The sequence below is a fragment of the Esox lucius genome, chromosome 15 (genome assembly GCF_011004845.1).
Source record: "Esox lucius isolate fEsoLuc1 chromosome 15, fEsoLuc1.pri, whole genome shotgun sequence".
Lineage (NCBI taxonomy): Eukaryota > Metazoa > Chordata > Actinopteri > Esociformes > Esocidae > Esox > Esox lucius.
The window spans coordinates 31,029,376-31,051,151 of record NC_047583.1 but is presented as its reverse complement, the minus strand read 5'-3'; the positions used below and the strand labels follow the sequence as shown (position 1 = coordinate 31,051,151).

Below are 21,776 nucleotides of genomic sequence, written 5' to 3'. Positions count from 1 at the left end.
GACCTGACTGCCAACTCTTTATGTATAGCAGCATTATTTAGGTCAACACTGTGGGAAAAGGTGTGAACAAGAGGAGTTTATGCAGTGGCACAGAATATTTTTACTTTAATAATTAAATTTTATTTTTACCACCTATCATAAAGTAATGGTATAGATTTAGGACCTTGGCAAGAGAAGTCTTACACAAATGGAAACTGTAGTGCATACAGTTTAAAGGGTTTATAAAAGCTTTTCAATTTAGTAATTTCCACTTTTCACAAAAAGTCCACTATTTATAATGTTGTGATAAACAGGTCAAATTAAGATCCAACATGTGAATACTAATCATTGAAGCAATCTGCTGTTGGGAGTTTCTCATTTTATAATTTTCTCTAACCACTTTTGCATGCAACATTGGTAGATTGTGTTTCGCCATGCCTCTAGATGTCATTGCAAAGACTACATAAAGAAGGGAGTCACCCTGATGAGTTCAGAAAGTCTTACAGACCTTATCATCTGTGCAGTATGGTCTCTAGTGTGTATCCGTATGCCCTGGGAGTGTTTGTAGTGTTGGGTCTAGGATCATGCTGCCATTATTCTGAATCCAATTGTGGCGCTACGGCTCCAGGGGACATCCTGATCGGAGTACTGCAATCCTGTCACTCGAGAGTGGAGAACCAAGACCAAAGTATAGACCCTCAGGGGTTCCACTGCACTAAGTAAGTTGAAACAAAATGTTTTTTTCTTCTGGAACACTGTTGATGGTTTATACAATAGACAGAATTACAAAAAAAAATGTCATTCAAATTTTAGTAGTTTAGCTGAGGTTCTTATCCAGAGTAACCGTTGGTGTATTCACATAAATATATTTAGGTGGGACACCCACACTACCCAATAATATTGGAAGACCTTACTCAATAATGTAACACCAGCTAAATCAATGTTGGAAAAACAATAATGATAGTAACTAAACATTGGTTCATAAAAAAGGGAGGGGTTGAGGAGTTATTTTGTTCTTTTTTTGTTCTTAATATTCGTTCACACCTACAGACCCCCACAGTCAAACTCAAAGTTATCCTGGATAGTACCAACCACAGCACCACAATCCGTAGCAGGCACTGCGACCCACACCCAAACAGGCTGGCAATCAATGGCCTGCCATACTTAAGGGAGTTTATGACTAAGTGTGGATGAATAAACCTATACTTGGGACTATGTTGTCCACTCAGCCATCCTATATAATCTTTTTTTTTAAAGGGGTTTGACAACATTTTCAGAAAATTACCCTGACTCAAGGGCTTTCACTGCTGCTCTCCTGTAAGACTGGGACGGCCCAGATACCATCTATCATTAATCAAATGTATTCCTTTTAGGTTTCACAAAGTGTGTAAAAGCACTTTTACGGATACCCAGTCTGAAACCCCAAAGAGAAAGCAATGTAGTAGGGTAAAAACTTAGAGAGGAACCAGACTCTGAGTTCTGGCTGTAGGAAGATTGTAGGAGTACATGACCTTTTGGGCCACATCAATGATTTTGCATGTACAGATGACGAGTATGTGGGCTGTGTCCAGAGTCTTTAAACAGAATCCAGATCTGCAACCCAACCAGGAGTTCTTTGGACAAGTACAGCTATAAGTCATTTGGGTTCCTAAGTTCCTCCTAAAGTTAAACAGGACACCAGGAAAATTTGATAGAGCATTCCTTGGATTCAGAAGGATACTTTGGACTATGTTTTAGATTGACCCTTGTCCCCCATTACATTAACTCATTAAAAATAGAACTGACTGTCCCTAGTCCTCCACCACAAAAATATAGCAGCGTAAAACTAGGGGCTGAAGCAGGGTGATCCAGAGACGTTATTATCTCATCCAAAGGTAAAACAGGACAGGGCTAACCAGGCAGGAGGTTACTCCACCCACTTTGCCAAGCACTACACCTAAGAGACACGAACCAACCGCAACCACCCTGAGAGAGGGCCGAGTATAGCCCAGAGAGTTTACTCCCATCACAAGAGGACAGCAAGGGGGAACAAGCGTAAGCCAGTGACTCCGTCCCTAAATGGTAGCCCTAGCCTTAGGCAGCCAGTGTAAAGATGCTAATGTGATTCAATTTTTTATTCTAGTTACGATTCTTGCAGCTCTGTTTAGCCCTAATTTAAGTTTACTTATTGTCTTATCAAGGTAATTGGTGAGGAGAGCATTGCAATAGTCTAATCTTAAAGTAACAAAAGCATGGCTGAGCTTTTCTGCATGAAAAGTCTATAATTTCTGCCATGTCCCAAAGATGGATAACAGCTGCACTGGACAAATGTTATACAGGTGCTGGTCATATAATTAGAATATCATCAAAAAGTTGATTTATGCCAGTAATTCCATTCAAAAAGTGAAACTTGCATATTATATTCATTCATTGCACACAGACTGATATATTTCGAATGTTTATATATTTTAATTGTGATGATTATAACTGACAACTAATGAAAACCCAAATCTCTGAAAATCAGAACATTACTTAAGACCAATACAAAAAAAGGATTTTTAGAAATGTTGGCCAACTGAAAAGTATGAACATGAAAAGTATGAGCTTGTACAGCACTCAATACTTAGTTGAGGCACCTTTTGCCTGAATTACTGCAGCAATGCAGCGTGGTATGGAGTTGATCAGTCTGTGGCACTGCTCAGGTGTTATGAGAGCCCAGGTTGCTCTGATAGTGTCCTTCAGCTCTTCTGCATTGTTGGGTCTGGTGTATCGCATCTTCCTCCTCACAATACCCCATAGACTTTCTTTAAGGTTAAGGTCAGGCGAGTTTGCTGGCCAATTAAGAACAGGGATACCATGGTCCTTAATCCAGGTATTGATAGCTTTGGCACTGTATGCGGGTGCCAGGTCCTGTTGGAAAATGAAATCTGCATCTCCATAAAGTTGGTATGCAGCAGGAAGCATGAAGTGCTCTAAAACCTCCTGATAGACGGCTGCGTTGACATTGGACCTCAGAAAACACAGTGGACTAACACCAGCAGATGACATGGCACCCCACACCATCACTGTCTGTGGAAACCTTACACTGGACTTCAAGCAATGTGGATTCTGTGCCTCTCCTCTCTTCCTCCAGACTCTGGGACCTTGATTTCCAAAGGAAATGCAACATTTACTTTAATCAGAGAACATCACTTTGGACCATTCAGCAACAGTCCAGTCCTTTTTGTCTTTAGCCCAGGCGAGACGCTTCTGACGCTGTGTCTTGTTCAAGAGTGGCTTGACACAAGGAATGAGACAGATGAAACCCATGTCTTGCATACGTCTGTGCGTGGTGGTTCTTGAAGCACTGACTCCAGCTGCAGTCCACTCTTCTTGAATCTCCCCCACATTTTTGAATGGGTTTTGTTTCACAATCCTCTCCAGGGTACGGTTATCTCTATTGCTTGTACACTTTTTTCTACCACATCTTTTCCTTCCCTTCACCTCTCTATTAATGTGCTTGGACACAGAGCTCTGTGAACAGCCAGACTCTTTAGCTATGACCTTTTGTGTCTTGCCCTCCTTGTGCAAGGTGTTAATGGTCGTCTTTTGGACAGCTGTCAAGTCAGCAGTGTTCCCCATGATTGTGTAGCCTACAGAACTAGACTGAGAGACCATTTAAAGGCTTTTGCAGGTGTTTTGAGTTAATTAGCTGATTAGAGTGTGGCACCAGATGTCTTCAATATTGAACCTTTTCGCAATATTCAGATTTTCGGAGAAACAGAATTTGGGGTTTTCATTAGTTGTCAGTTATAATCATCACAATTAAAAGAAATAAACACTTGAAATATATCAGTCTGTGTGGAATGAATGTATACATTGAATGTATACATACTTTTTGAATTACTGAAATAAATACATTTTTGATGATATTCTAATTATATGACCAGCACCTGTATATTCATCAAAAGTGAAATCAGGGATGAAGGTACCGATGAACACTATCCATTTTTTGAGATATGACTACAACCACCGAGGTTCACTGTGAGAGCTGACAACAAACATCTATATTTATCTAAAATTCAGGCTAAAAAGAGAAAACATTTGTATTCCAATTTGTTGTCTGAAACATAAGCATCCAAGACAGGCAAAATATTATTTGTCACAAATTGAGAGGAACAGGAAATTCTATTTAGGTCGATAATTCTTTAATTCATCCGGATTGAGATTAGATCACTTTTAGAACACTTTTACTGAGTTTCGTACACATCCAGAATTTATTTTGGAGGAATTTGTAAGGAGGAATTTATCAAGCAGAGCAACCAGCTCCTTAAGTCATTTAATTTAGGGAATAGAGCCCAGTTGACAATATTTTAGACGTGAACTACAGATCCCGCGTTCGTATCTCCTCAATGCGAAGTATGCATTACGATTTATTCCGTATAGACGAAAACTTTGCTAGCTAAAAACTTCAGTATCTACATTATAGTAGGTCTGAAATAAAGCAGTTTTGCGGTTATATTGCGAAGGTTTCTGGTGGATTTTTTAAGTACACATCTGTGCATGCGTTTTGGGTCAGGATAGACAAACACATTTGCTGGCTACAACAAACAGTAGTTACGTTATAGTAAGCCTTAACTAAAACTGTATACGGTTATATTGCGACTGTTTCTGAAATGGAAAAGTTCATCTTCAGTCTCGCTAGCAATTGCTCAATTCTTATGATTATTCCCAGGAAGTTAGTAGATACTAGTTAGCCTATTACTGGCTAATAAGCTGTTAAAACGGCCAGTGGCAAAATCAATACAGTTCATAGATGCTATGGTGGAGGTAAACTTAAGAAACGTTAGTCAGTTTAACACAATGCTCAATGGTGTGTAGCGAGTGATGAAACATGTAATACTGTGGTGTAGTGGTTAAAGAGAGTGCCTCTTGGATGACCTATTTTCGAATCTATTGAGAGCAATGACATTTATACATTTTATTTGTGGGCCACAATAAAACGGTTTACTGTTATACAGTATTGCAAACATTTCTGGTAGATTCCATGATTCTCTCGCCTTTTCACTCGATGAAAAATTTGGTTATTGTCACCTTTACTGATAGTTATTGTATCAATGTCATTCACGAATGAAAGAAAAATTCTATGTTGTTATGCCATGAAAGAAAAAGATATGTTCTAATGCCATGAAATGAAATAGCTTTAGCAGACTTGCTAGCAATTGCTCAATTCTTATGACTATTCCACTAAGTTAGTAGATACTGGTAAAAGCCTACACTGTAAAACCTAATATGTTCTGAATACTCAAAACTTTTCTGGAAACTGATTACATCAAAATATTTAAGTCAACTTACTTAATTTTGTTAAGTAAGTACTTACTTAATAATTACAATTTATTGGAACTTAAAACTTAATAAAATTGTATTTCAAGTTTACTGTACATAAAAATATAGAATATTTTTTCCCCCAATATCAATTGCCCTTTAAATGAACTCTAGAGTTACCACCCATGACTGTATTTGTTAATGCCTGAGACATGGTTATTGAACACATTTATTCCTTTTGTCAATTCCTTGCCAACAGTAATATAATATTAAACTGTGAATAACTGTGAACATATTCATAAATCCTTATTTTGAAGTCTTGTAAGACCCCCACAAGTTCATTTCAGATGCTGTCAAAATATGCTGTGAAATGACAGATTGAAATCCTAGCACAGTGGCTAGAAAGTCATTTAAAAAAAAACATTCATAACTTTAAGGGAAATTCACAGATTTTCAAAATAAAATCAACACTTCTGCTAAGATTGTTGGAAATCCTGGGAACTTCGGCAAAGTTTTGCAAAGCTACCCACAAGGCATTGGCTTGCAAAGGAATGCATAATTCCTATTAGAATCAAAAAGTCTAACACAAAGATGGATTTTTTATGTAATTGAGTGCAAAATCATGACTAGATGATTGGATTACTTTAGACAAATGCATGTGTTTGATTTTGTGCAGCTAAGATACATTAATCAGTCAAAGTGCATGCAAAAAAGGATACATTTTCATTTTAAATTCTTTTTTTTTGTAAAAGTCAGTAAAACATAAACCTTTAAGTTATTGGGAACATTTATCTAACTTTGAGTTACACTTAGTAGAAACATTTGAGTAACAAATATGCTAGGATTTACAGTGTATTACTGGCTAATACACTGTTAAAACGGCCAATGGCAAACGCCATACAGTTCATAGACTGTGGTGGAGGTAAACTTAATAAGAAACGTTAGTCAGTTTAACTGTATCAATATCATTCACGAATAGCCAATTAGCTGTTAAAACGGCCAGTGGCAAAAGAGGATTTGTTATGGATAGACACAAGAGGCTATACTGACACCCAGCAAATGTACAGCTCCATGGGGTAGTGGTGACACAGCATTTCCCTGTGGGTGACCAGGGTTTGAATCTCGAGAAGGTGCAACTTTCTATTGCGGGCCAGCTGAAATAGGCTTGCCTAGAATCCTGTTGATAACTTATTTTCTTTGCCTCAATCAGGTTTGAAAAATAGGCCAAATGTGTTGTCAAATTGTAGCTGGTCAACTGGGCCAGCTCAGCATTTTTATACATGCCACAAAACATGGTAGGATGTTCATTGTATCATACACAACACGTGTATGGAAGCATCTGCATTATGTTCCTCCACTTACTAATTCAGGTGATTGCTTTAATTTTTCACCCATCAGTATATACTATGTACTTACACACAATAAATATGCTGAGATGAAGCAGGGCGTTTATCACAAATTATATATCACATAATTTGGGAGAGTAAGAATTTTTTAAAGAGTGCTTGTGCAATCATACAGTATCTGTTATGGGGATTAAAAAAGGGTGTATAGGTTTTTTTTAAAACTAGAGTTATACAATAAATCAACCAAACTCACAAATATATTATTAGTTCTTTATATTTTTTCAATCCCATTAAACACTTTCCTAATAGGTAATAACCTATTATAAGAACCATGTGGAAGGCTGTTGCATTACGATCCTCCTAAGAATTTACAGCTATGGAAAAAATTAAGAGACCACTGCACCTTTTTCTTTCCTTTCCAAAAAAGTTGAAAAGGAAAGAAAATAAATATTTTTTGAGAATTAAATGTATTAAGTTTTGCACTCTCTTACAAAGTGTTTGATTGCAAAAACATGTTTGGCCAAGACCAAAGAGCTGTCTAAGGATGTCAGGGACAGGATTGTAGACCTACCCAAGGCTGGAATGGGCTACAAGACCATCGCCAAGCAGCTTGGTGAGAAGGTGACAACAGTTGGTGCAATTATTTGCAAATGGAAGAAACAAAGGACTGGCAATCTCCCTCGGTCTGGGGCTTCATGGAAGATTTCACCTTGTGGAGTTGCAATGATCATGAGAACGGTGAGGAATCACCCCAGAAATACACAGGAGGATCTTGTCAATGATTTCAAGCATCGTCACCAAAAAACAATTGGTAACGGACTGAAATCCTGCAGTGCCTGCAAGGTCCCCCTGCTCAAGAAAGCACATGTACAGGCTCGTCTGAAGTTTGCCAATGAACATCTGAATGGTTCAGATGAGAACTGGGTGAAAGTGTTGTCAGATGAGACCAAAAATCAAGCTCTTGGGCATAAACTGGAGGAGGAGGAATGCTACCTATGATCCCAAGAACACCATCCCCAACACCAAACATGGAGGTGGAAACATTATGCTTTGAGGATGTTTTTCTACTAAGGGGACAGGACAACTTCATCGCATCATAGGGACGATGGACAGGGCCATGTACCATCAAATCTTGGGTGAGAACCTCCTTCCCTCAGCCAGGGCATTGAAAATGGGTAGTGGATGGGTATTCAATCATGACAATGACCCAGGAGTTGCCAAACATCAGCCTTGAAACCTTAATGACCTGGAGAAATCTGCAAATTGGAGTAGGACAAAATCCCTCTTGAGATGTGTTCAAACCTAGTGGCCAACTGCAAGAAATTTCTGACCTCTGTGATTGCCAACAAGGGTTTTGCCCAGCAAGTGCTAAGTCATGTTTTGCAGAGGGGTCAAATACTTATTTCACTCATAAAAAATTTTGACATGCGTTTTTCTGGATTTGTTTGTAGTTATTCTGTCTCTCATTGTTCAAATAAACATACCATTAAAATTATTGACTGATAATTTCTTTGTCAGTGGGCAAACAGGGAAAATCAGCAGTGGATCAAATATTTTTTTCCCTCACTGTAGCTGCCCATTTGCCCTAGCAAAATGACTCCTGGTCATGCAAAGTCTTTGGTCTTTTGCATGAACCGCACGTTTAAGATCTCCCTAGAATGGCTTGATGATATTCAGGTCAGGAGATTGACCCCTCTAGAACCTTCAACTTTTTCTGCTGTAACCACTGGAGCGTCAACTTGACCTTGTGCTTAGGGTCATTGTCGTGCTGGAAAGTCCAAGAGTGTCCCATTCACAGCTTTTGTGTAGAAGAATGCAAATTGTCGACCAACATTTTCTGATAACATGCTGCATTCATCTTGCCATCAATTTTCAGAAGATTCCCTGTGCTTTTCAAGCTCACACACCCCCAAAACATCAGTGATCCACCACCATTCTTCACAGTGGGGATGGTATTCTGTTCACTATAGGCCTTGTTGATCCTTCTCCAAACATAGCGCTTATGGTTGTGACCATAAAGCCCTATTTTGGTCTTGTCACTCCAAATTACAGTGTGCCTGAAGCTGTGAGGTGTGTCAAGGTGTTGTCGGGCATATTGTAACCAGGCTTTTTTGTGGCATTGGTGCAGTAAAGGCTTCTTTCTGGCAACTCGACCATACAGCTCATGTTTGCTCAAGTATCGTCGTATTGTGCTCCCTGAAACAACCGTCTTTTTCCAGAACATAAAGGATTATTAGGAACTCCTGTTCAATTTCTCATTAATGCAATTATCTAATTAACCAATCACATGGCAGTTGCTTCAATGCATTTAGGGTTGTGGTCCTGGTCAAGACAATCTCCTGAACTCCAAACTGAATGTCAGAATGGGAAAGAAAGGTGATTTAAGCAATTTTGAGCGTGGCATGGTTGTTGGTGCCAGACGGGCTGGTCTGAGTATTTCACAATCTGCTCAGTTACTGGGATTTTCACGCACAACCATTTCTAGGGTTTACAAAGAATGGTGTGAAAAGGGAAAACATCCAGCATGCGGCAGTCCTGTCGGCGAAAATGCCTTGTTGATGCTAGAGGTCAGAGAAGAATGGGCCGACTGATTCATGCTGATAGAAGAGCAACTTTGACTGAAATAACCACTCGTTACAACTGAGGTATGCAGCAAAGCATTTGTGAAGCCACAACATGCACAACTTTGAGGCGGATGGGCGACAACAGCAGAAGACCCCACCGGTTCTACTCATCTCCACTACAAATAGGAAAAAGAGGCTACAATTTGCACAAGCTCACCAAAATTGGACAGTTGAAGACTGGAAGAATGTTGCCTGGTCTGATGAGTCTCGATTTCTGTTGAGACATTCAGATGGTAGAGTCAGAATTTGGCGTAAACAGAATGAGAACATGGATCCATCATGCCTTGTTACCACTGTGCAGGCTGGTGGTGGTGGTGTAATGGTGTGGGGGGTGTTTTCTTGGCACACTTTAGGCCCTTTAGTGCCAATTGGGCATCGTTTAAATGCCACGGCTTACCTGAGCATTGTTTCTGACCATGTCCATCCCTTTATGACCACCATGTACCCATCCTCTGATGGCTATTTCCAGCAGGATAATGCACCATGTAACAAAGCTCAAATCATTTCAAATTGGTTTCTTGAACATGACAATGAGTTCACTGTACTGTACCATTTGGATGATTTCTGTTATCATTATGATTTAAAAAGGAGCCAAACAACTACGTGATAATAAATGGCTTCATATTACCACTATCCTTTTTTTTTGCATAATCAGTCATATTTTCAAAATCAATGCCAAAATGTCACAATTTCTGCCAGGGTCTGCAAACTTATGAGTACAACTCTATATGTCTCCAAAAGTCTCAACATACCTTAAAATATGGGAAAATAAAATTAGGATCCAACCTGTAGATTATACTAATTACATAAGCAGTCCTCTGTCTAGAAATCTGGATGCATACTTGGAATGGAATTTTCATGCAACTACAGTTCCATGTGACTTAGTTCTTGGAAGTCTTTCTACAATAACTTAAACACGGGTGCTGCACTGATTTGTTCCATCTGCCACACTCGTCTTCTTTGCGCCATGCTCTATTGTGTGTATCAGCATGTTCTAGGAGTGTTCGTTTTGTTGGGTCTGGGAAAATGCTGTGATTACTCCAAATCTATTTGTGGAGCTATGGCTCCAGGGGACATCCTGATTGGTGTACTACAATCCTGTCACTCGAGAGTGGAGACTTTTCCTGAGACAATAAACCCTCAGAGGTTCAATTGCACTGAGTAAGTTAAAACTAAATTAATATTGGAGAAATGCAATTTACAACTCACATGGTATGTCATTGGAATGTTTGGCTGCATAAGTAATATGTAAGAGTCACCTCTAATCCTTTGAAGAAATCAGATTTTGTACAGACAAGAAATCTACAAAAACATGTTAAACACCAAAAGCTGATACAACCTATTAACATGATAAATGTCACACAGGTCTTAATCAATGAAAGAGCAAGTTGCCTTAAAAGGGCAGTCTAAATTACCTCCTGAGATTCTACACCACGTCAAGTTAAATTGTAAAAACAACTTGTATCATAGGTGTATTTTACATGGTATCCACTGTAATTATAGAGGGCGAAAAATGGAATTACACAATTAAAGTGAGAGCTTCAGCTGACTACTGGACACTAAAAGGTTGAATCAATGTTTTTGTCTTGAATATAATTTGTCAACATACAGCTCCGGAAAAAAATTAAGAGACCACTGCACCTTTTTCTTTCCTTTCCAAAAAAGTTGAAAAGGAAGGTTTTGAGTGAGGAACAATTTGCAGTGGTCTATTAATTTTAACCCTTCTGTTCCTCACTCAAAACCTTCCTTTTCAACTAAATCTATGTTGAATCTATGTTGACAACACATTTGGATTTCAAGAAAGTAATCAACTAGTAACCAGGGATTCAGTATTTGGGTAAAAAATATTAAAAGGTGAAATATAAAGTCTTTAATCAATTGCATCTGCATGAATAGACAGGGCAACCAAAGATTTTCACATGACTGTCTAGCCTGGTTTAAACACATTATTTTCTCTTTCACTTCATGAATGTGTCCAATGTGTCAGTTATCAGCACTGTAATCCACTTTAAACACAGACACACCTTGTACAAAATATGTTGAATTTCAACATATTGGCCCAAATACTATTTAATGTACTAAAGAACAACATCAATGGTTCCAATATAATACACATGATATTTTTTATTTTTTTTAACCCTGCTTTTCAACTCAAAGTCAAACTAAACAAAGAGAATACAAATAGGCCTGCAGTCTAAAAAGAAAGAGAAAGTGCAGGGTTTTCTATTTAAAATGTGGGGAAACCTGTTATTAGTTCTTTAAGGAAAAAATCTATAAGAGTATTTCAAATAACTCTATTTAATAGTTCCTTGAATAACAATTTGATTAACCTATGCCAACATGAATTGCTCTTCATAAGGTTGGACATACATTGAAAAATGCACAATATAAAACTTTCTTCATAGTGTCAATAATCTTTCAGGAAAAACATTATTTCTATAGTATATGGTTTCAAGCTATGGGTCATTTCAAAAATTATCCTCAAGAGCATAACTAATATTAGATTCAGATTTCAATCTCATCCAAAAGTGTAAGTTAAAGAATGAGTACTAATTCAGATTTTTTCAATGTTTGTTTGTAATGAGTGTGTTGGATTCATTTCAAACAAAAGACAAACAATGTGACTTATAAAATAAAATTGTTTTCTCACAGACTGTTGGTTAAATATGAAAGCAACATATCAATAATACATTTTGAAACAAACTAGAATTAAAGCCAGTTGTAATCAGTAACAAATATTAATTTCCTTCCTCGACAAACCATCATTGTTCAATTTCCCTTTCACAATACAGATTGGGCATTTAATATAGCACAAACAACCACTGAACAAAAATAATTGTATTCAAATTACAATTGTCCTGCAGGTTATGGTATTTTCTGTCGGAAAAAAATAAATAATCTTGTATTAACCTCTCTGGATTAATTTGGTGAAATGCAGTCATGTCACGTTCGGCGTAGTGGTGGAGAGGAAAGGAACCAGACACAGGCAGAGTGGCGTTCGATGTCGTATTTTAATAGAAATGAACACGAGCACTGAAACAAACAAAACTGTATGAAATTAGACCACTGCACCTTTTGAAAAAGGTATGAAATTAAAAAGGGACCACACTTCATGTACAGAAATAAGCGTAGACATGGAACAATGACAGACAAGTGAGGGGAGCAGAGGTGAAACATTTAAACACATACTAATGACTTGATTGGGACCTGGTGTGAGCGACAATTGGAGACACGACAAATGAAGGAGTCCGGGGTGAGTTCATGTGCAACGGGAATCCAGGAAGAGCGGGAGATGATGGAGCTGTCACCTCACCGTCACTAGTCATTCATAAAATATTACAATAATTTGGGCATAATCTCAAACATAGTACATAGCATTCACAATATACTTTTAATATCATCTTTAATAATGTGTTCTATTATTTATTTACTTTTCAACATTTTGTCCACAGATTTCCTAACCTCTCACAACTTGCCGCTTAAATGTTTTCGACACAAAAGTATTTCCCTTTACTCCCCATTGTGCTTTGGTTAAGCTTAGATCAACTTTCGCTGAAGCAGCAACCACAGACTCACAAATGTTCAAAGAAGTGTATTGTCTTCCCTGACTGTAAATGTCACATTTGAGATGGGTCCACAAGTTCTCAATAGGATTTAAGTCAGTTAAGGAAGGGGGCCATGTCATTATTCGGGCATCTTTGAGGCTCTTGCTTGCTAGCCAAGCAGTGGAGTACTTGGATGCATGTGATGGAGCATTGTCCTGCATAAAGAGTGGCATTTTATTGTGGCCTGCCTAAGGCACACCTGTGCAATAATCATGCTGTGTAACCAGCATCTTTAGATGCCACACCTATGAGGTGGATGGATTATCTTGGCAAAGAAGGAGTGCTCTCTAACACAGATTTAGACAGATTTGTGAACAATATTTGAGAGAAATAGGCCTTTTGTGTACATAGAGAAAGTCTTAGATCTTTGAGTTCAGCCCATGATAAATTTGGGCAAAACAAAAGTCTTTATAGTTTTGTTCAGTGTATCTTCCAGAAACTGGAAGTAGGTATGGGAGTTGAGTTTCAGTCCATCTTCAATCCAGAAAGGTCCAACTACCTCATCCTTAATGATAGCAGCCCATACCAGTACCCCTCCTCCACCTTGCTAGAGCCTGACTCAAAGTGGTGCCCTGTGTCCATTAGTGATGGCCACAGGCCCATCCATCTGGTCCATCAAGAGTCACTCTCATTTCATCTGTCCATAAAACCTTTGAAAAAGCTGTCATCAGGTATTTGTTTGCCCAATCTACATGCTTCAACGCGTGAATCTCATTCAGTGGTGGTCTTCTTTCAGCCTTCTTAACTTTGGCCATGTCTCTGAACACTTGACACCTTGTACTTCTGGACACTCCAGGTAGGTTGCAGTTCTGGAATATGGTGGCACTGGAGTATAATGGGTTCCTGGTAGCTCCACGTTTTATTATTCTCAAGTCTTTTGCAGTTAATTTGCGTCTTTTCTTCTCCATGCGTTTTTTGCACCCCAGTTGACTATTTGCAATAAAACGTTTGAGTGTCCAGTGGTCGCACCTTTAAATACTTTAACTATTTCAAGAGTGTTGCATCCGACTGAAAGGCATTTTACAATTTATGACATTTCAGTGTCAGTTAAATCTCTTTTTTGGCCCATTTTACCTGAGGTCATGAAGCTGCCTAATAATTATGCACACCTTGATATAAAGTGTTATTCACTGTTGCCAAACCCTCCCTCATTGCACCAATATATATCACCTGAAAATGATTCAATCCAATGAGCATTCAAGTTTATATTGTTTGGAGTTGGAAAATGTGCATAGAAATAATAATACGATCAGAATACTCACTTGCCTAATAATTGTGCATGCAGTGTATATGCACTGATCTGCCATAACATTATGACCACTGACAGGTGAAGTGAATAACACTGATAATCTTGTTATCATGGCAGCTGTCAGTGGGTGGGATATACTACTCCAGAAAAAATTAAGAGACCACTGCACCCTTTACTTTCCTTTCCAAAAAAGTAAAAAAGGAAGGTTTTGAGTGAGGTACAGAAGGGTTAAAATTAAGAGACCACGGCAAATTGAACACTTCTGTTCCTTGCTCAAAACTTTTGGAAAGGAAAGGTGCAGTGGTCTAAATTTTTTCCGGTGCTGTATTTTCAATCGTTTCACGTTAGTGCCTAGAATTTGGTGAACACCATTGGAATTTTAATTGGAACCGGATTCTATGGTCAGATAAGAAACACCTGAGATGAGTTTTAGGTTAAAAATTGTATGGTCACACATAAAATAATCTAAAACCAACTTTGAAGTATACGTATTTGATTTGCTCTCCTAGTCCACCAAGCAGGCACAGTTTATGTGTACCTTCAGAAATGTGACCAATTTGAAATGTGACCATTTTGCTTATCATATGTGCAAGGAAGCTGAAATAACTACATCTACTACCTACACTGCAAAATTTATCAAAAAGTTGGAATACGGCTTTATTTTTTCTTATATAATTGAACCCTCAATTGGCGAATTGGCCTTGCTGGAGAAGGGGTCACTTCCTTAAAGTTCTGTGTCATTGTGGCCAACTGTTTAATTTATGATCATGGCATACCAGCACTCCCCAGATGTTAATGGGTGGATTTCAGAAGCACTGTCTTGTCTGTTACACACCTTTGAGCTAAGTGATGGTTCTTGGCTGGGGAATGTGGAGCTACTGGAATTTGACCTGTTTTATAGTTGATTCAGAGGAGTCAACAAAATAAAGTAACATATTACTCTAATAAATAAAGAGTATAGCACCTTCAAATTCAACTCTGGACCTTAAAGCCAAAGAACACCAGGTGAGACCAATTAGTCATAAGGTAGAACAGAAAACCATCAGGCTCTGGACATCGTAGGGGTAAAGTTGAGTACCCCAGTATAGCATATAGAGCGATCAAGACAGCAGTATTTGAGATAACAAGAACAAGGACACAGTTGCAGAATTGTTCAGACAAGGTTACTTTAACTAAAGAACTTAGGCTTACAAAACAATGCAGGGTACATGGAATAGGAAACACAAGGACTTGATAAGGCTAGTCTTGGACTTGACTAAGACTCGACTTCAACGCTACATACAGTATAAGACAATAACTGACACCGAACAAAGGAAACTATATAGGGAAACAACAAGGGGGAAATGAGACATAGAAACAAGAACATAGAATCAGAACAAATTGAACATAAAGACACTGAACATAGAGATACTAACAAAGGTTACATTTGGTCTTAGGTACAAAAATAGACATGTGCAAATAATATGATGCTCTGGGTAATGTTCTGCTAGGAAAACCTGGGTCTGGGCATTTATGTGACATTCAATTCGACAGGTGCCACCTACCTAAACAACGTTGTAGAGCAGGTACAACCCTTCATGACAGTAATATTCCCTGATGGCAGTGGCCTCTTTCAGCATACATAATGCACCCTGCCACACTGAACACATTGTTCGGGAATGGTTTGAGGAACAGGATGAAAAGTTCAGGGTGTTGCCATGGTCTCCAAATTTCCCAGATCTCAATCTGATTGAGCATCTGTGGGATGTGTTGGACCAACAAGTCGGATCCACAGCGGCTCCACCTCGCAACTTACTGAACTTGAAGGATCTGCTGCTAATGTCTTGGTGCCAGATACAACAGGACTCCTTCAGGGGTCTTGTAGGGTTCATGCCTCTGTTTGTCGGAGCTGTTTTGGTGGCACAGAGGACCAACAGCATATTAGGCAGGTGGTCATAATGTTTTGGCTCATCAGTGTATAAGGCACATGGAGTATATGTTACAGAATATATGTTGTACGTAGGAAATACATTTGAAAGGACGAAGTGCCTAATAGTACAACTTCAGATGCATTGTGCATGTGTGTGTGTGTGTGTGCGTACTAGTGAAAATGTCTGGTTGAGCAAGCAGTGTGAAAAAAAGCAAAATGATCCTACTGGAGATTTTTGTACAACCCCGTTTCCTAAAAAGATGGGACACTGTGAAAAATTAAAATAAAACCAAAATACAAACATGGGCAAATAATTTTAACCCTATACTCAATAGAAAATTGTACAAAGACAACATATCAAATGTTGAAACTGAGAAATTTGTGTTGGTCCTTGAAAAATATCTGCCCAATTTGAATTTTATGCCAGCAACACATTTCAAAAAAGCTGGGACAGGGCTGCAAACAACTGGAAATGTTGTGTAATGCTAAAAAATCTGGTGGAACATCTCATATGTATTTAGGTTAACTGGCAACAGGTCAGTAACATGATTGGGTATAAAAAGAGGAGTCTTTCAGAAATAAAGATGGGGAATGGTTCATCACTCATACTAGCACATACTGCACAGGCAAATTTAAGAATACAATTTCTCAACATAAAATGGCAAGAGTTTGGGGATCTCATCAACTATTGTACAGTACATCATACCATTACAAGATTCAGAGAATCCGGAGCAATCTCTGTAGGCAAAAGAGAAGGCTGAAAACCAATACTGGATGGCTGTGATCTTTGGGCAGTCAGACGGCATTGCATTAAAAACAAACACAGTTCTGTTGTGGATTAGATTAGATTCAACTTTATTATCATTGTACAAGTGCAGTACAACGAAATGCCGTTACATCACTGCATTGGCTAAGAGACACCTCCGAAAACCATTGTCTGTGAACACAGTACGTCGCTGCATCTACAAATGCTTTACCATGTAAAGAAAAGACTGTTATATAAACAAGATGGACGCTGTGTCCTCCAGACTTAAGAGGAGAGGGACCATCCGGCTTCTTAACAGTGCACAGTTCAAAAGGCGGCATCCGTTTGTATGGATTGCATCAGTGAACATGGCATGGGTGACTTGCACATCTGTGAAAGCACCATTAATTTAATGCTGAACAATATATACAGGTTTTAGAGCAACATATGCTGCCATCCAGACCACGTCTTCTTCAGGGAAGGCTTTGCTATTACAGCAAGACAATGCCAAACCACGTTCTGCGTGTATTACAACAGCATGGCTCTGTAGTAAAAGAGTCCGGCTGCTAAACTGGCCAGCCTGCAGTCCAGACCTGTCATTCATTGAAAACATTTGGCACATTATCAAATAAAAATATAACAAAGGAGACCCATAACAGTTAAGCAGCCGAAATCCTATATAATGCAGGAACTGGAAAATATTTCACTTTCAAAACTACAGGAATTGGTTTGCTCAGTTCCCAACCACCTACAGAGTGTTGTTAAAAGAAGAGGTGATGCAAAACAGTGGTCAAGATGCCCCTGTCCCAACTATTTAGAAGCGTGTTGCTATGATCAAATAAAAATTGTCATATATTTTTCCAAAAACAATAACATTTGTCAGTTTCAACATCTGATTTGTTGTCCTCGTACTACTGTCTATTCAATATAAGGATTAAATGATGTGCACATCATTGCACGCTGTTCTTATATACATTTTACGCAGCGTCTCAACAATTTTTGGAAAAAGGGTTGTATTATATTTTGTACTTTTGACTTGTTATCAATGCCATATAGGCAAAAATGAGTGCTGTTTTGATGTATATGTAGTCGTTAAAACAAAATAATGTATCTAATATACATGAACATTAACAATAATATTTATTTTAAACAAATATTTACATAAAGAATAACTATTAACTTTTTTCACATTCTGATGATCAATCCTCTCCTCTTTTTCAGTTTTAACTTGGTATCCTTCGTTCGGACCCTGGCAGTCATCTACACCATTGAGACAATTAACAACTCTAGCTTCCTGCCAGGGGTTCGTCTTGGCTATGTCATCTGTGACACATGCGCTGATGCTAACAATGCTCTGAAGAGTACTGAGCAAATGCTAGCCATCAATGGTACCCTGCCAAACCTGTGTGATGCCACTGAACAGCCAGCTGTAAAGGCCATCATTGGAGCACGCTATTCAGAGGAGTCCATCACTGTATCCAGGTTTCTGAGTCTTAACATGGTGCCGCAGGTGAGTTAAAAATATTGAAAGCTGACTGAAAGACACTCATAGAAGTCCCCAGTGTAACATCAAAGGGATCTAGTGGTCTCTTTTGCCACAATCATTGTCAAAGTGCATGAGTCAACTGTCAGAAAAAGACTGCACAAAAGAAGTCTCAGGACACGACTGACGTTTGCCAGACAACACCTGGGTAAAGACCAAAGTTACTGGAACAATGTGCTCTAGACAGATGTGTCAAAGGTGGTGTTGTTTGGCCTCAATTCCAGATGTAAAAAGGAAACTGCCTCTGAACAGAAGAACCTCATACCAACCATAAAGCATGGAGGTGGTGGCGTTATGGTTTGGGCCTGCTTTACTGCCTCAGTGCTTGGCCAATCTGCCATGATCAAAAGGCTGAAGCTGAAACAAAACATGGATCTTGCAAGAGGACAATGATCCAAAACACACATGCAAAGCTACAACATAGCAGCTCAAAAAGAAGAAATAGAGGGCAATGGAATGGGTGTCAAAGTGCAGATCTCAATCCTTTTGAAATGCTGTGGACATAGTTACAGGAAGACTTTTTGATCAAGGGATGCTGTAAATGGATGATCTACACATGCTCATAGGCCATATTGACCGTCCTCAGAAACAGGATGGCAAAGAAAATACAAAAGGAATCTTCAGAATGAGACAACATAACATTAACATCGCAGTGTGATAGCAATGGAGAAAGTGTGGAGCAAAAAAAAGCTGGCATACTAATCTGTGAAATTAGTTGAATGGGCTGGAGGTTCTGGGCATGCATGGCTTTCACTGAAACTGGCTCACTTCATTGAAATTAAAGCTGGAAGTCATTCTTCTATTAAAGTAGACTGCACTGTAAATGAAAATCTATGTCTTATTCATTTTTCTCTCACCAGATCAGTACCACATCAACAGCAGCAATCCTGAGTGACAAACAACGTTTCCCATCTTTCTTTCGCACCGTACCCAGTGACATACACCAGACACGAGCACTAGCTCAGCTCATGGCCTACTTCAACTGGACATGGGTGGGTGTTGTGTCCGGTGATGATGACTATGGCAAAGCTGCCCTTCAGAGCTTCTTGGCAGATGCAGAGGAAGCACGCGTGTGCACTGCCTTCCAGGAAGTTGTCCCCCATAATCTCAACGACGAAAACAGTGACCGTCGTATACAGGAGGTGGTGAAACACATCAAATCATTATCAGAAGCTCAAGTGGTATTGTTGATTCTCAAGGAAGAGCTTGTGCAAAGGCTATTTAAAGAGATCATAAAGGAGGATATCAACCGGACCTGGATTGCCAGTGATGCCTGGTCTTTGTCTTTGCCATTAGCCACAATGAAGAACATCAATATGTTGGGGGACATATTTGGATTCAGCTTCATCAAAGGTCCAATCCCAGGGTTTGAGCAGTACCTACAGAGACTTTTACTGGCCACAGGGACTGTGAACCAGTTCATTGAGGAGTATAAGGACCTGAGGTGTTCCCCTGAGGTGCAGGAGTGCTTGCATAAGAATCATGTCAACCAATGTCCATTGCCAAACTCTGTCAAGTTTGCATCTCACTTAGCTTGCAATTTGTCTGATCTTCCAGAGCGAAATGATGAGTACTTAATACGTAATGTTGAGATTGAACTTATGTATGGTGAGAAACTGGCTACATGGTCAATTGCCTACGCCCTCCAGTCCCTTCTCAAATGCAATCAGTCTGTTTGTCTTGGGGAAAGAAATTTCCCACCTTGGAAGGTAAGGTACAGTCCTAGATAATTTTGTTTTTGTTGTTTTATTATTGTTTTTGATTAACATATTGATTACAATGATGTTTCATTTGTTTTCAGCTACTTCAAGAATTGAAAAAGATAAACTTCACTATGGACAATGGTCAGTTTTTCTTTGACAATTCTAGTAGCTTTACAAACGGCTATGACTTGGTTAACTGGGCCAGGACGGGAGATGCAAGAACTTTCAAAGTTGTTGGAAAATTCAATATAATGAAAAATGCTGTTGAAATTAGTGATAATGATATCGACTGGATAACTTCGGACAAAACGGTAAGATTAACTTAGCAGAGCGCATTAGTCCTACTTCTAACAGCTGCTAGTAATAGGCTGCATATTTAGGGAGATGGATTTAGGATGCAAATGTGCTTTTAGATTGACCATAATCCGGTCTGGGATGAGAGTCATAGTAGTGAATAATTTCCATTGCAGAGTTAACCAGAGCTTAGTTATTCCTAATAAACCAAAGAGTAGATTTTGGAATGGCAAAGGTTTTATGTTAAAACATTGCTAATATATTTATTCGGTTTTATCTGCATCATGATTGCCAGCTTGACTTATATAGGAACTTCTTTGGTCCTTGTGTTGTTTTGCACCACCAACCGATTCCAAAAACAATTCCTTGAATCAAGACAATCTCTCTTGTGTATTCACTAATGACCCTAAATCAAACCCACAAGCCAATTCTCTGAATCCTTAATACACTTTATTTGGATAGTCAATCTGTAGATATACTTTACAGACTACATACAGATAATCAATAACATTTCAATTATCTATCTACTAACACAATCCCTAACCATAACCATTTCCCTAACTCTAAAACCTCCCTTTCCCTTATTCTAAACCTAACCCTAATCTTAATCTTAAATTTTTTTTTTTGTTGATATCTAGCTGTTAGTGAACAGACCTCTTGCAGTATGCTCCATGACTGGGCTACTGTAGGACATAAACCTTTTTGTACTTCTCCTCTTGGCCTTGTTGGATACTTTTCCTGATGAAATGTGAGTTTCCTCCCAAGCTTCAGTTAGTAAGTGGACTGGAGCAGGTTATCCTGCAGTATTTCACTGGATTTTGCTCCTTTATTCCATCACTTTTAAAGAAGATGCTCTGCCCCCCTGCTGATGAGAAGCAACCTTACATCATGACCCTGCAATCATAAAATTTCACTGTAGGGAACTGGTTCTGCCTCGCTGGCCAGCACTAGGCCACCATAGACAGACCGCATCCCTCTGGCCCACGATAAATCTTGAGGCATATCACCATGCATTTTAGCTGGGAGCAGGGAGAGAGGAAAGGGACCCTGAGGACTGGGTAAGCCAGCCCTACACTTACACACCTGAGACCCATCAAGACCATGAAAATATTAAATGGCAGGAAAGAGCTTTTGGAGCTGAATCTCTTATCCGCATGTCTCAGTCTGTCGCACTGTAGACGACGGAGACGAACCACTTTGAGATCAGCCCGACCAGTCAGAGGGAGACCAGCTGCGAGCTAGAAAAGCTGCATAAGTACTTGTGTTACTTTGGTTTTAATTATGCCCTGTACTTTTTTTTGTAGGACAAAATGAAATGATTAAATATTTAGATAATTAAAAAAGAATAATAATAATTAAGGGAACACTTAAATCACTCAGCAGGTCTCAATGAAGGAAATATAATATAGATCAAAATCTTTACTGTACATTGTGTAATTTGTAATGATGTAACAACAGTCAAAGGAAACCAAAATTACCAACCGATTGAGGGCAGG

At 38.9% G+C, this 21,776-nt stretch overlaps 1 protein-coding gene across 2 annotated transcripts; it reads left to right on the top strand.

The window, feature by feature from the left end:
- Window positions 1–498: 498 nt before the first annotated feature.
- On the top strand, window positions 499–21,635 carry LOC105007313 (G-protein coupled receptor family C group 6 member A). 2 transcript variants are annotated; one of them, XM_020053891.3, is made up of 4 exons: window positions 499–698; window positions 17,962–18,250; window positions 19,144–19,992; window positions 20,085–21,635. In XM_020053891.3, exons 1-4 carry the CDS (start codon window positions 505–507, stop codon window positions 20,310–20,312), a joined length of 1,560 nt encoding a protein of 519 aa, XP_019909450.2. In that variant the 5' UTR covers window positions 499–504; the 3' UTR covers window positions 20,313–21,635. The 2 variants fall into 2 exon arrangements, with proteins under 2 accessions (XP_019909450.2, XP_010864489.3); XM_010866187.5 differs by lacking the exon at window positions 499–698 and adding an exon at window positions 10,167–10,393.
- The last annotated feature ends 141 nt before the right edge of the window (window positions 21,636–21,776 follow it).

Bases quoted from the DNA above. Each gene is read 5' to 3' on its own strand.
- LOC105007313 (XM_020053891.3), top strand. From the start codon at position 505: ATGGTCTCTAGTGTGTATCCGTATGCCCTGGGAGTGTTTGTAGTGTTG. The intron at 699-17,961 runs GTAAGTTGAAAC...CCTCTTTTTCAG, and splicing joins CAGGGGTTCCACTGCACTAA to TTTTAACTTGGTATCCTTCG. The intron at 19,993-20,084 runs GTAAGGTACAGT...ATTTGTTTTCAG, and splicing joins GAAATTTCCCACCTTGGAAG to CTACTTCAAGAATTGAAAAA.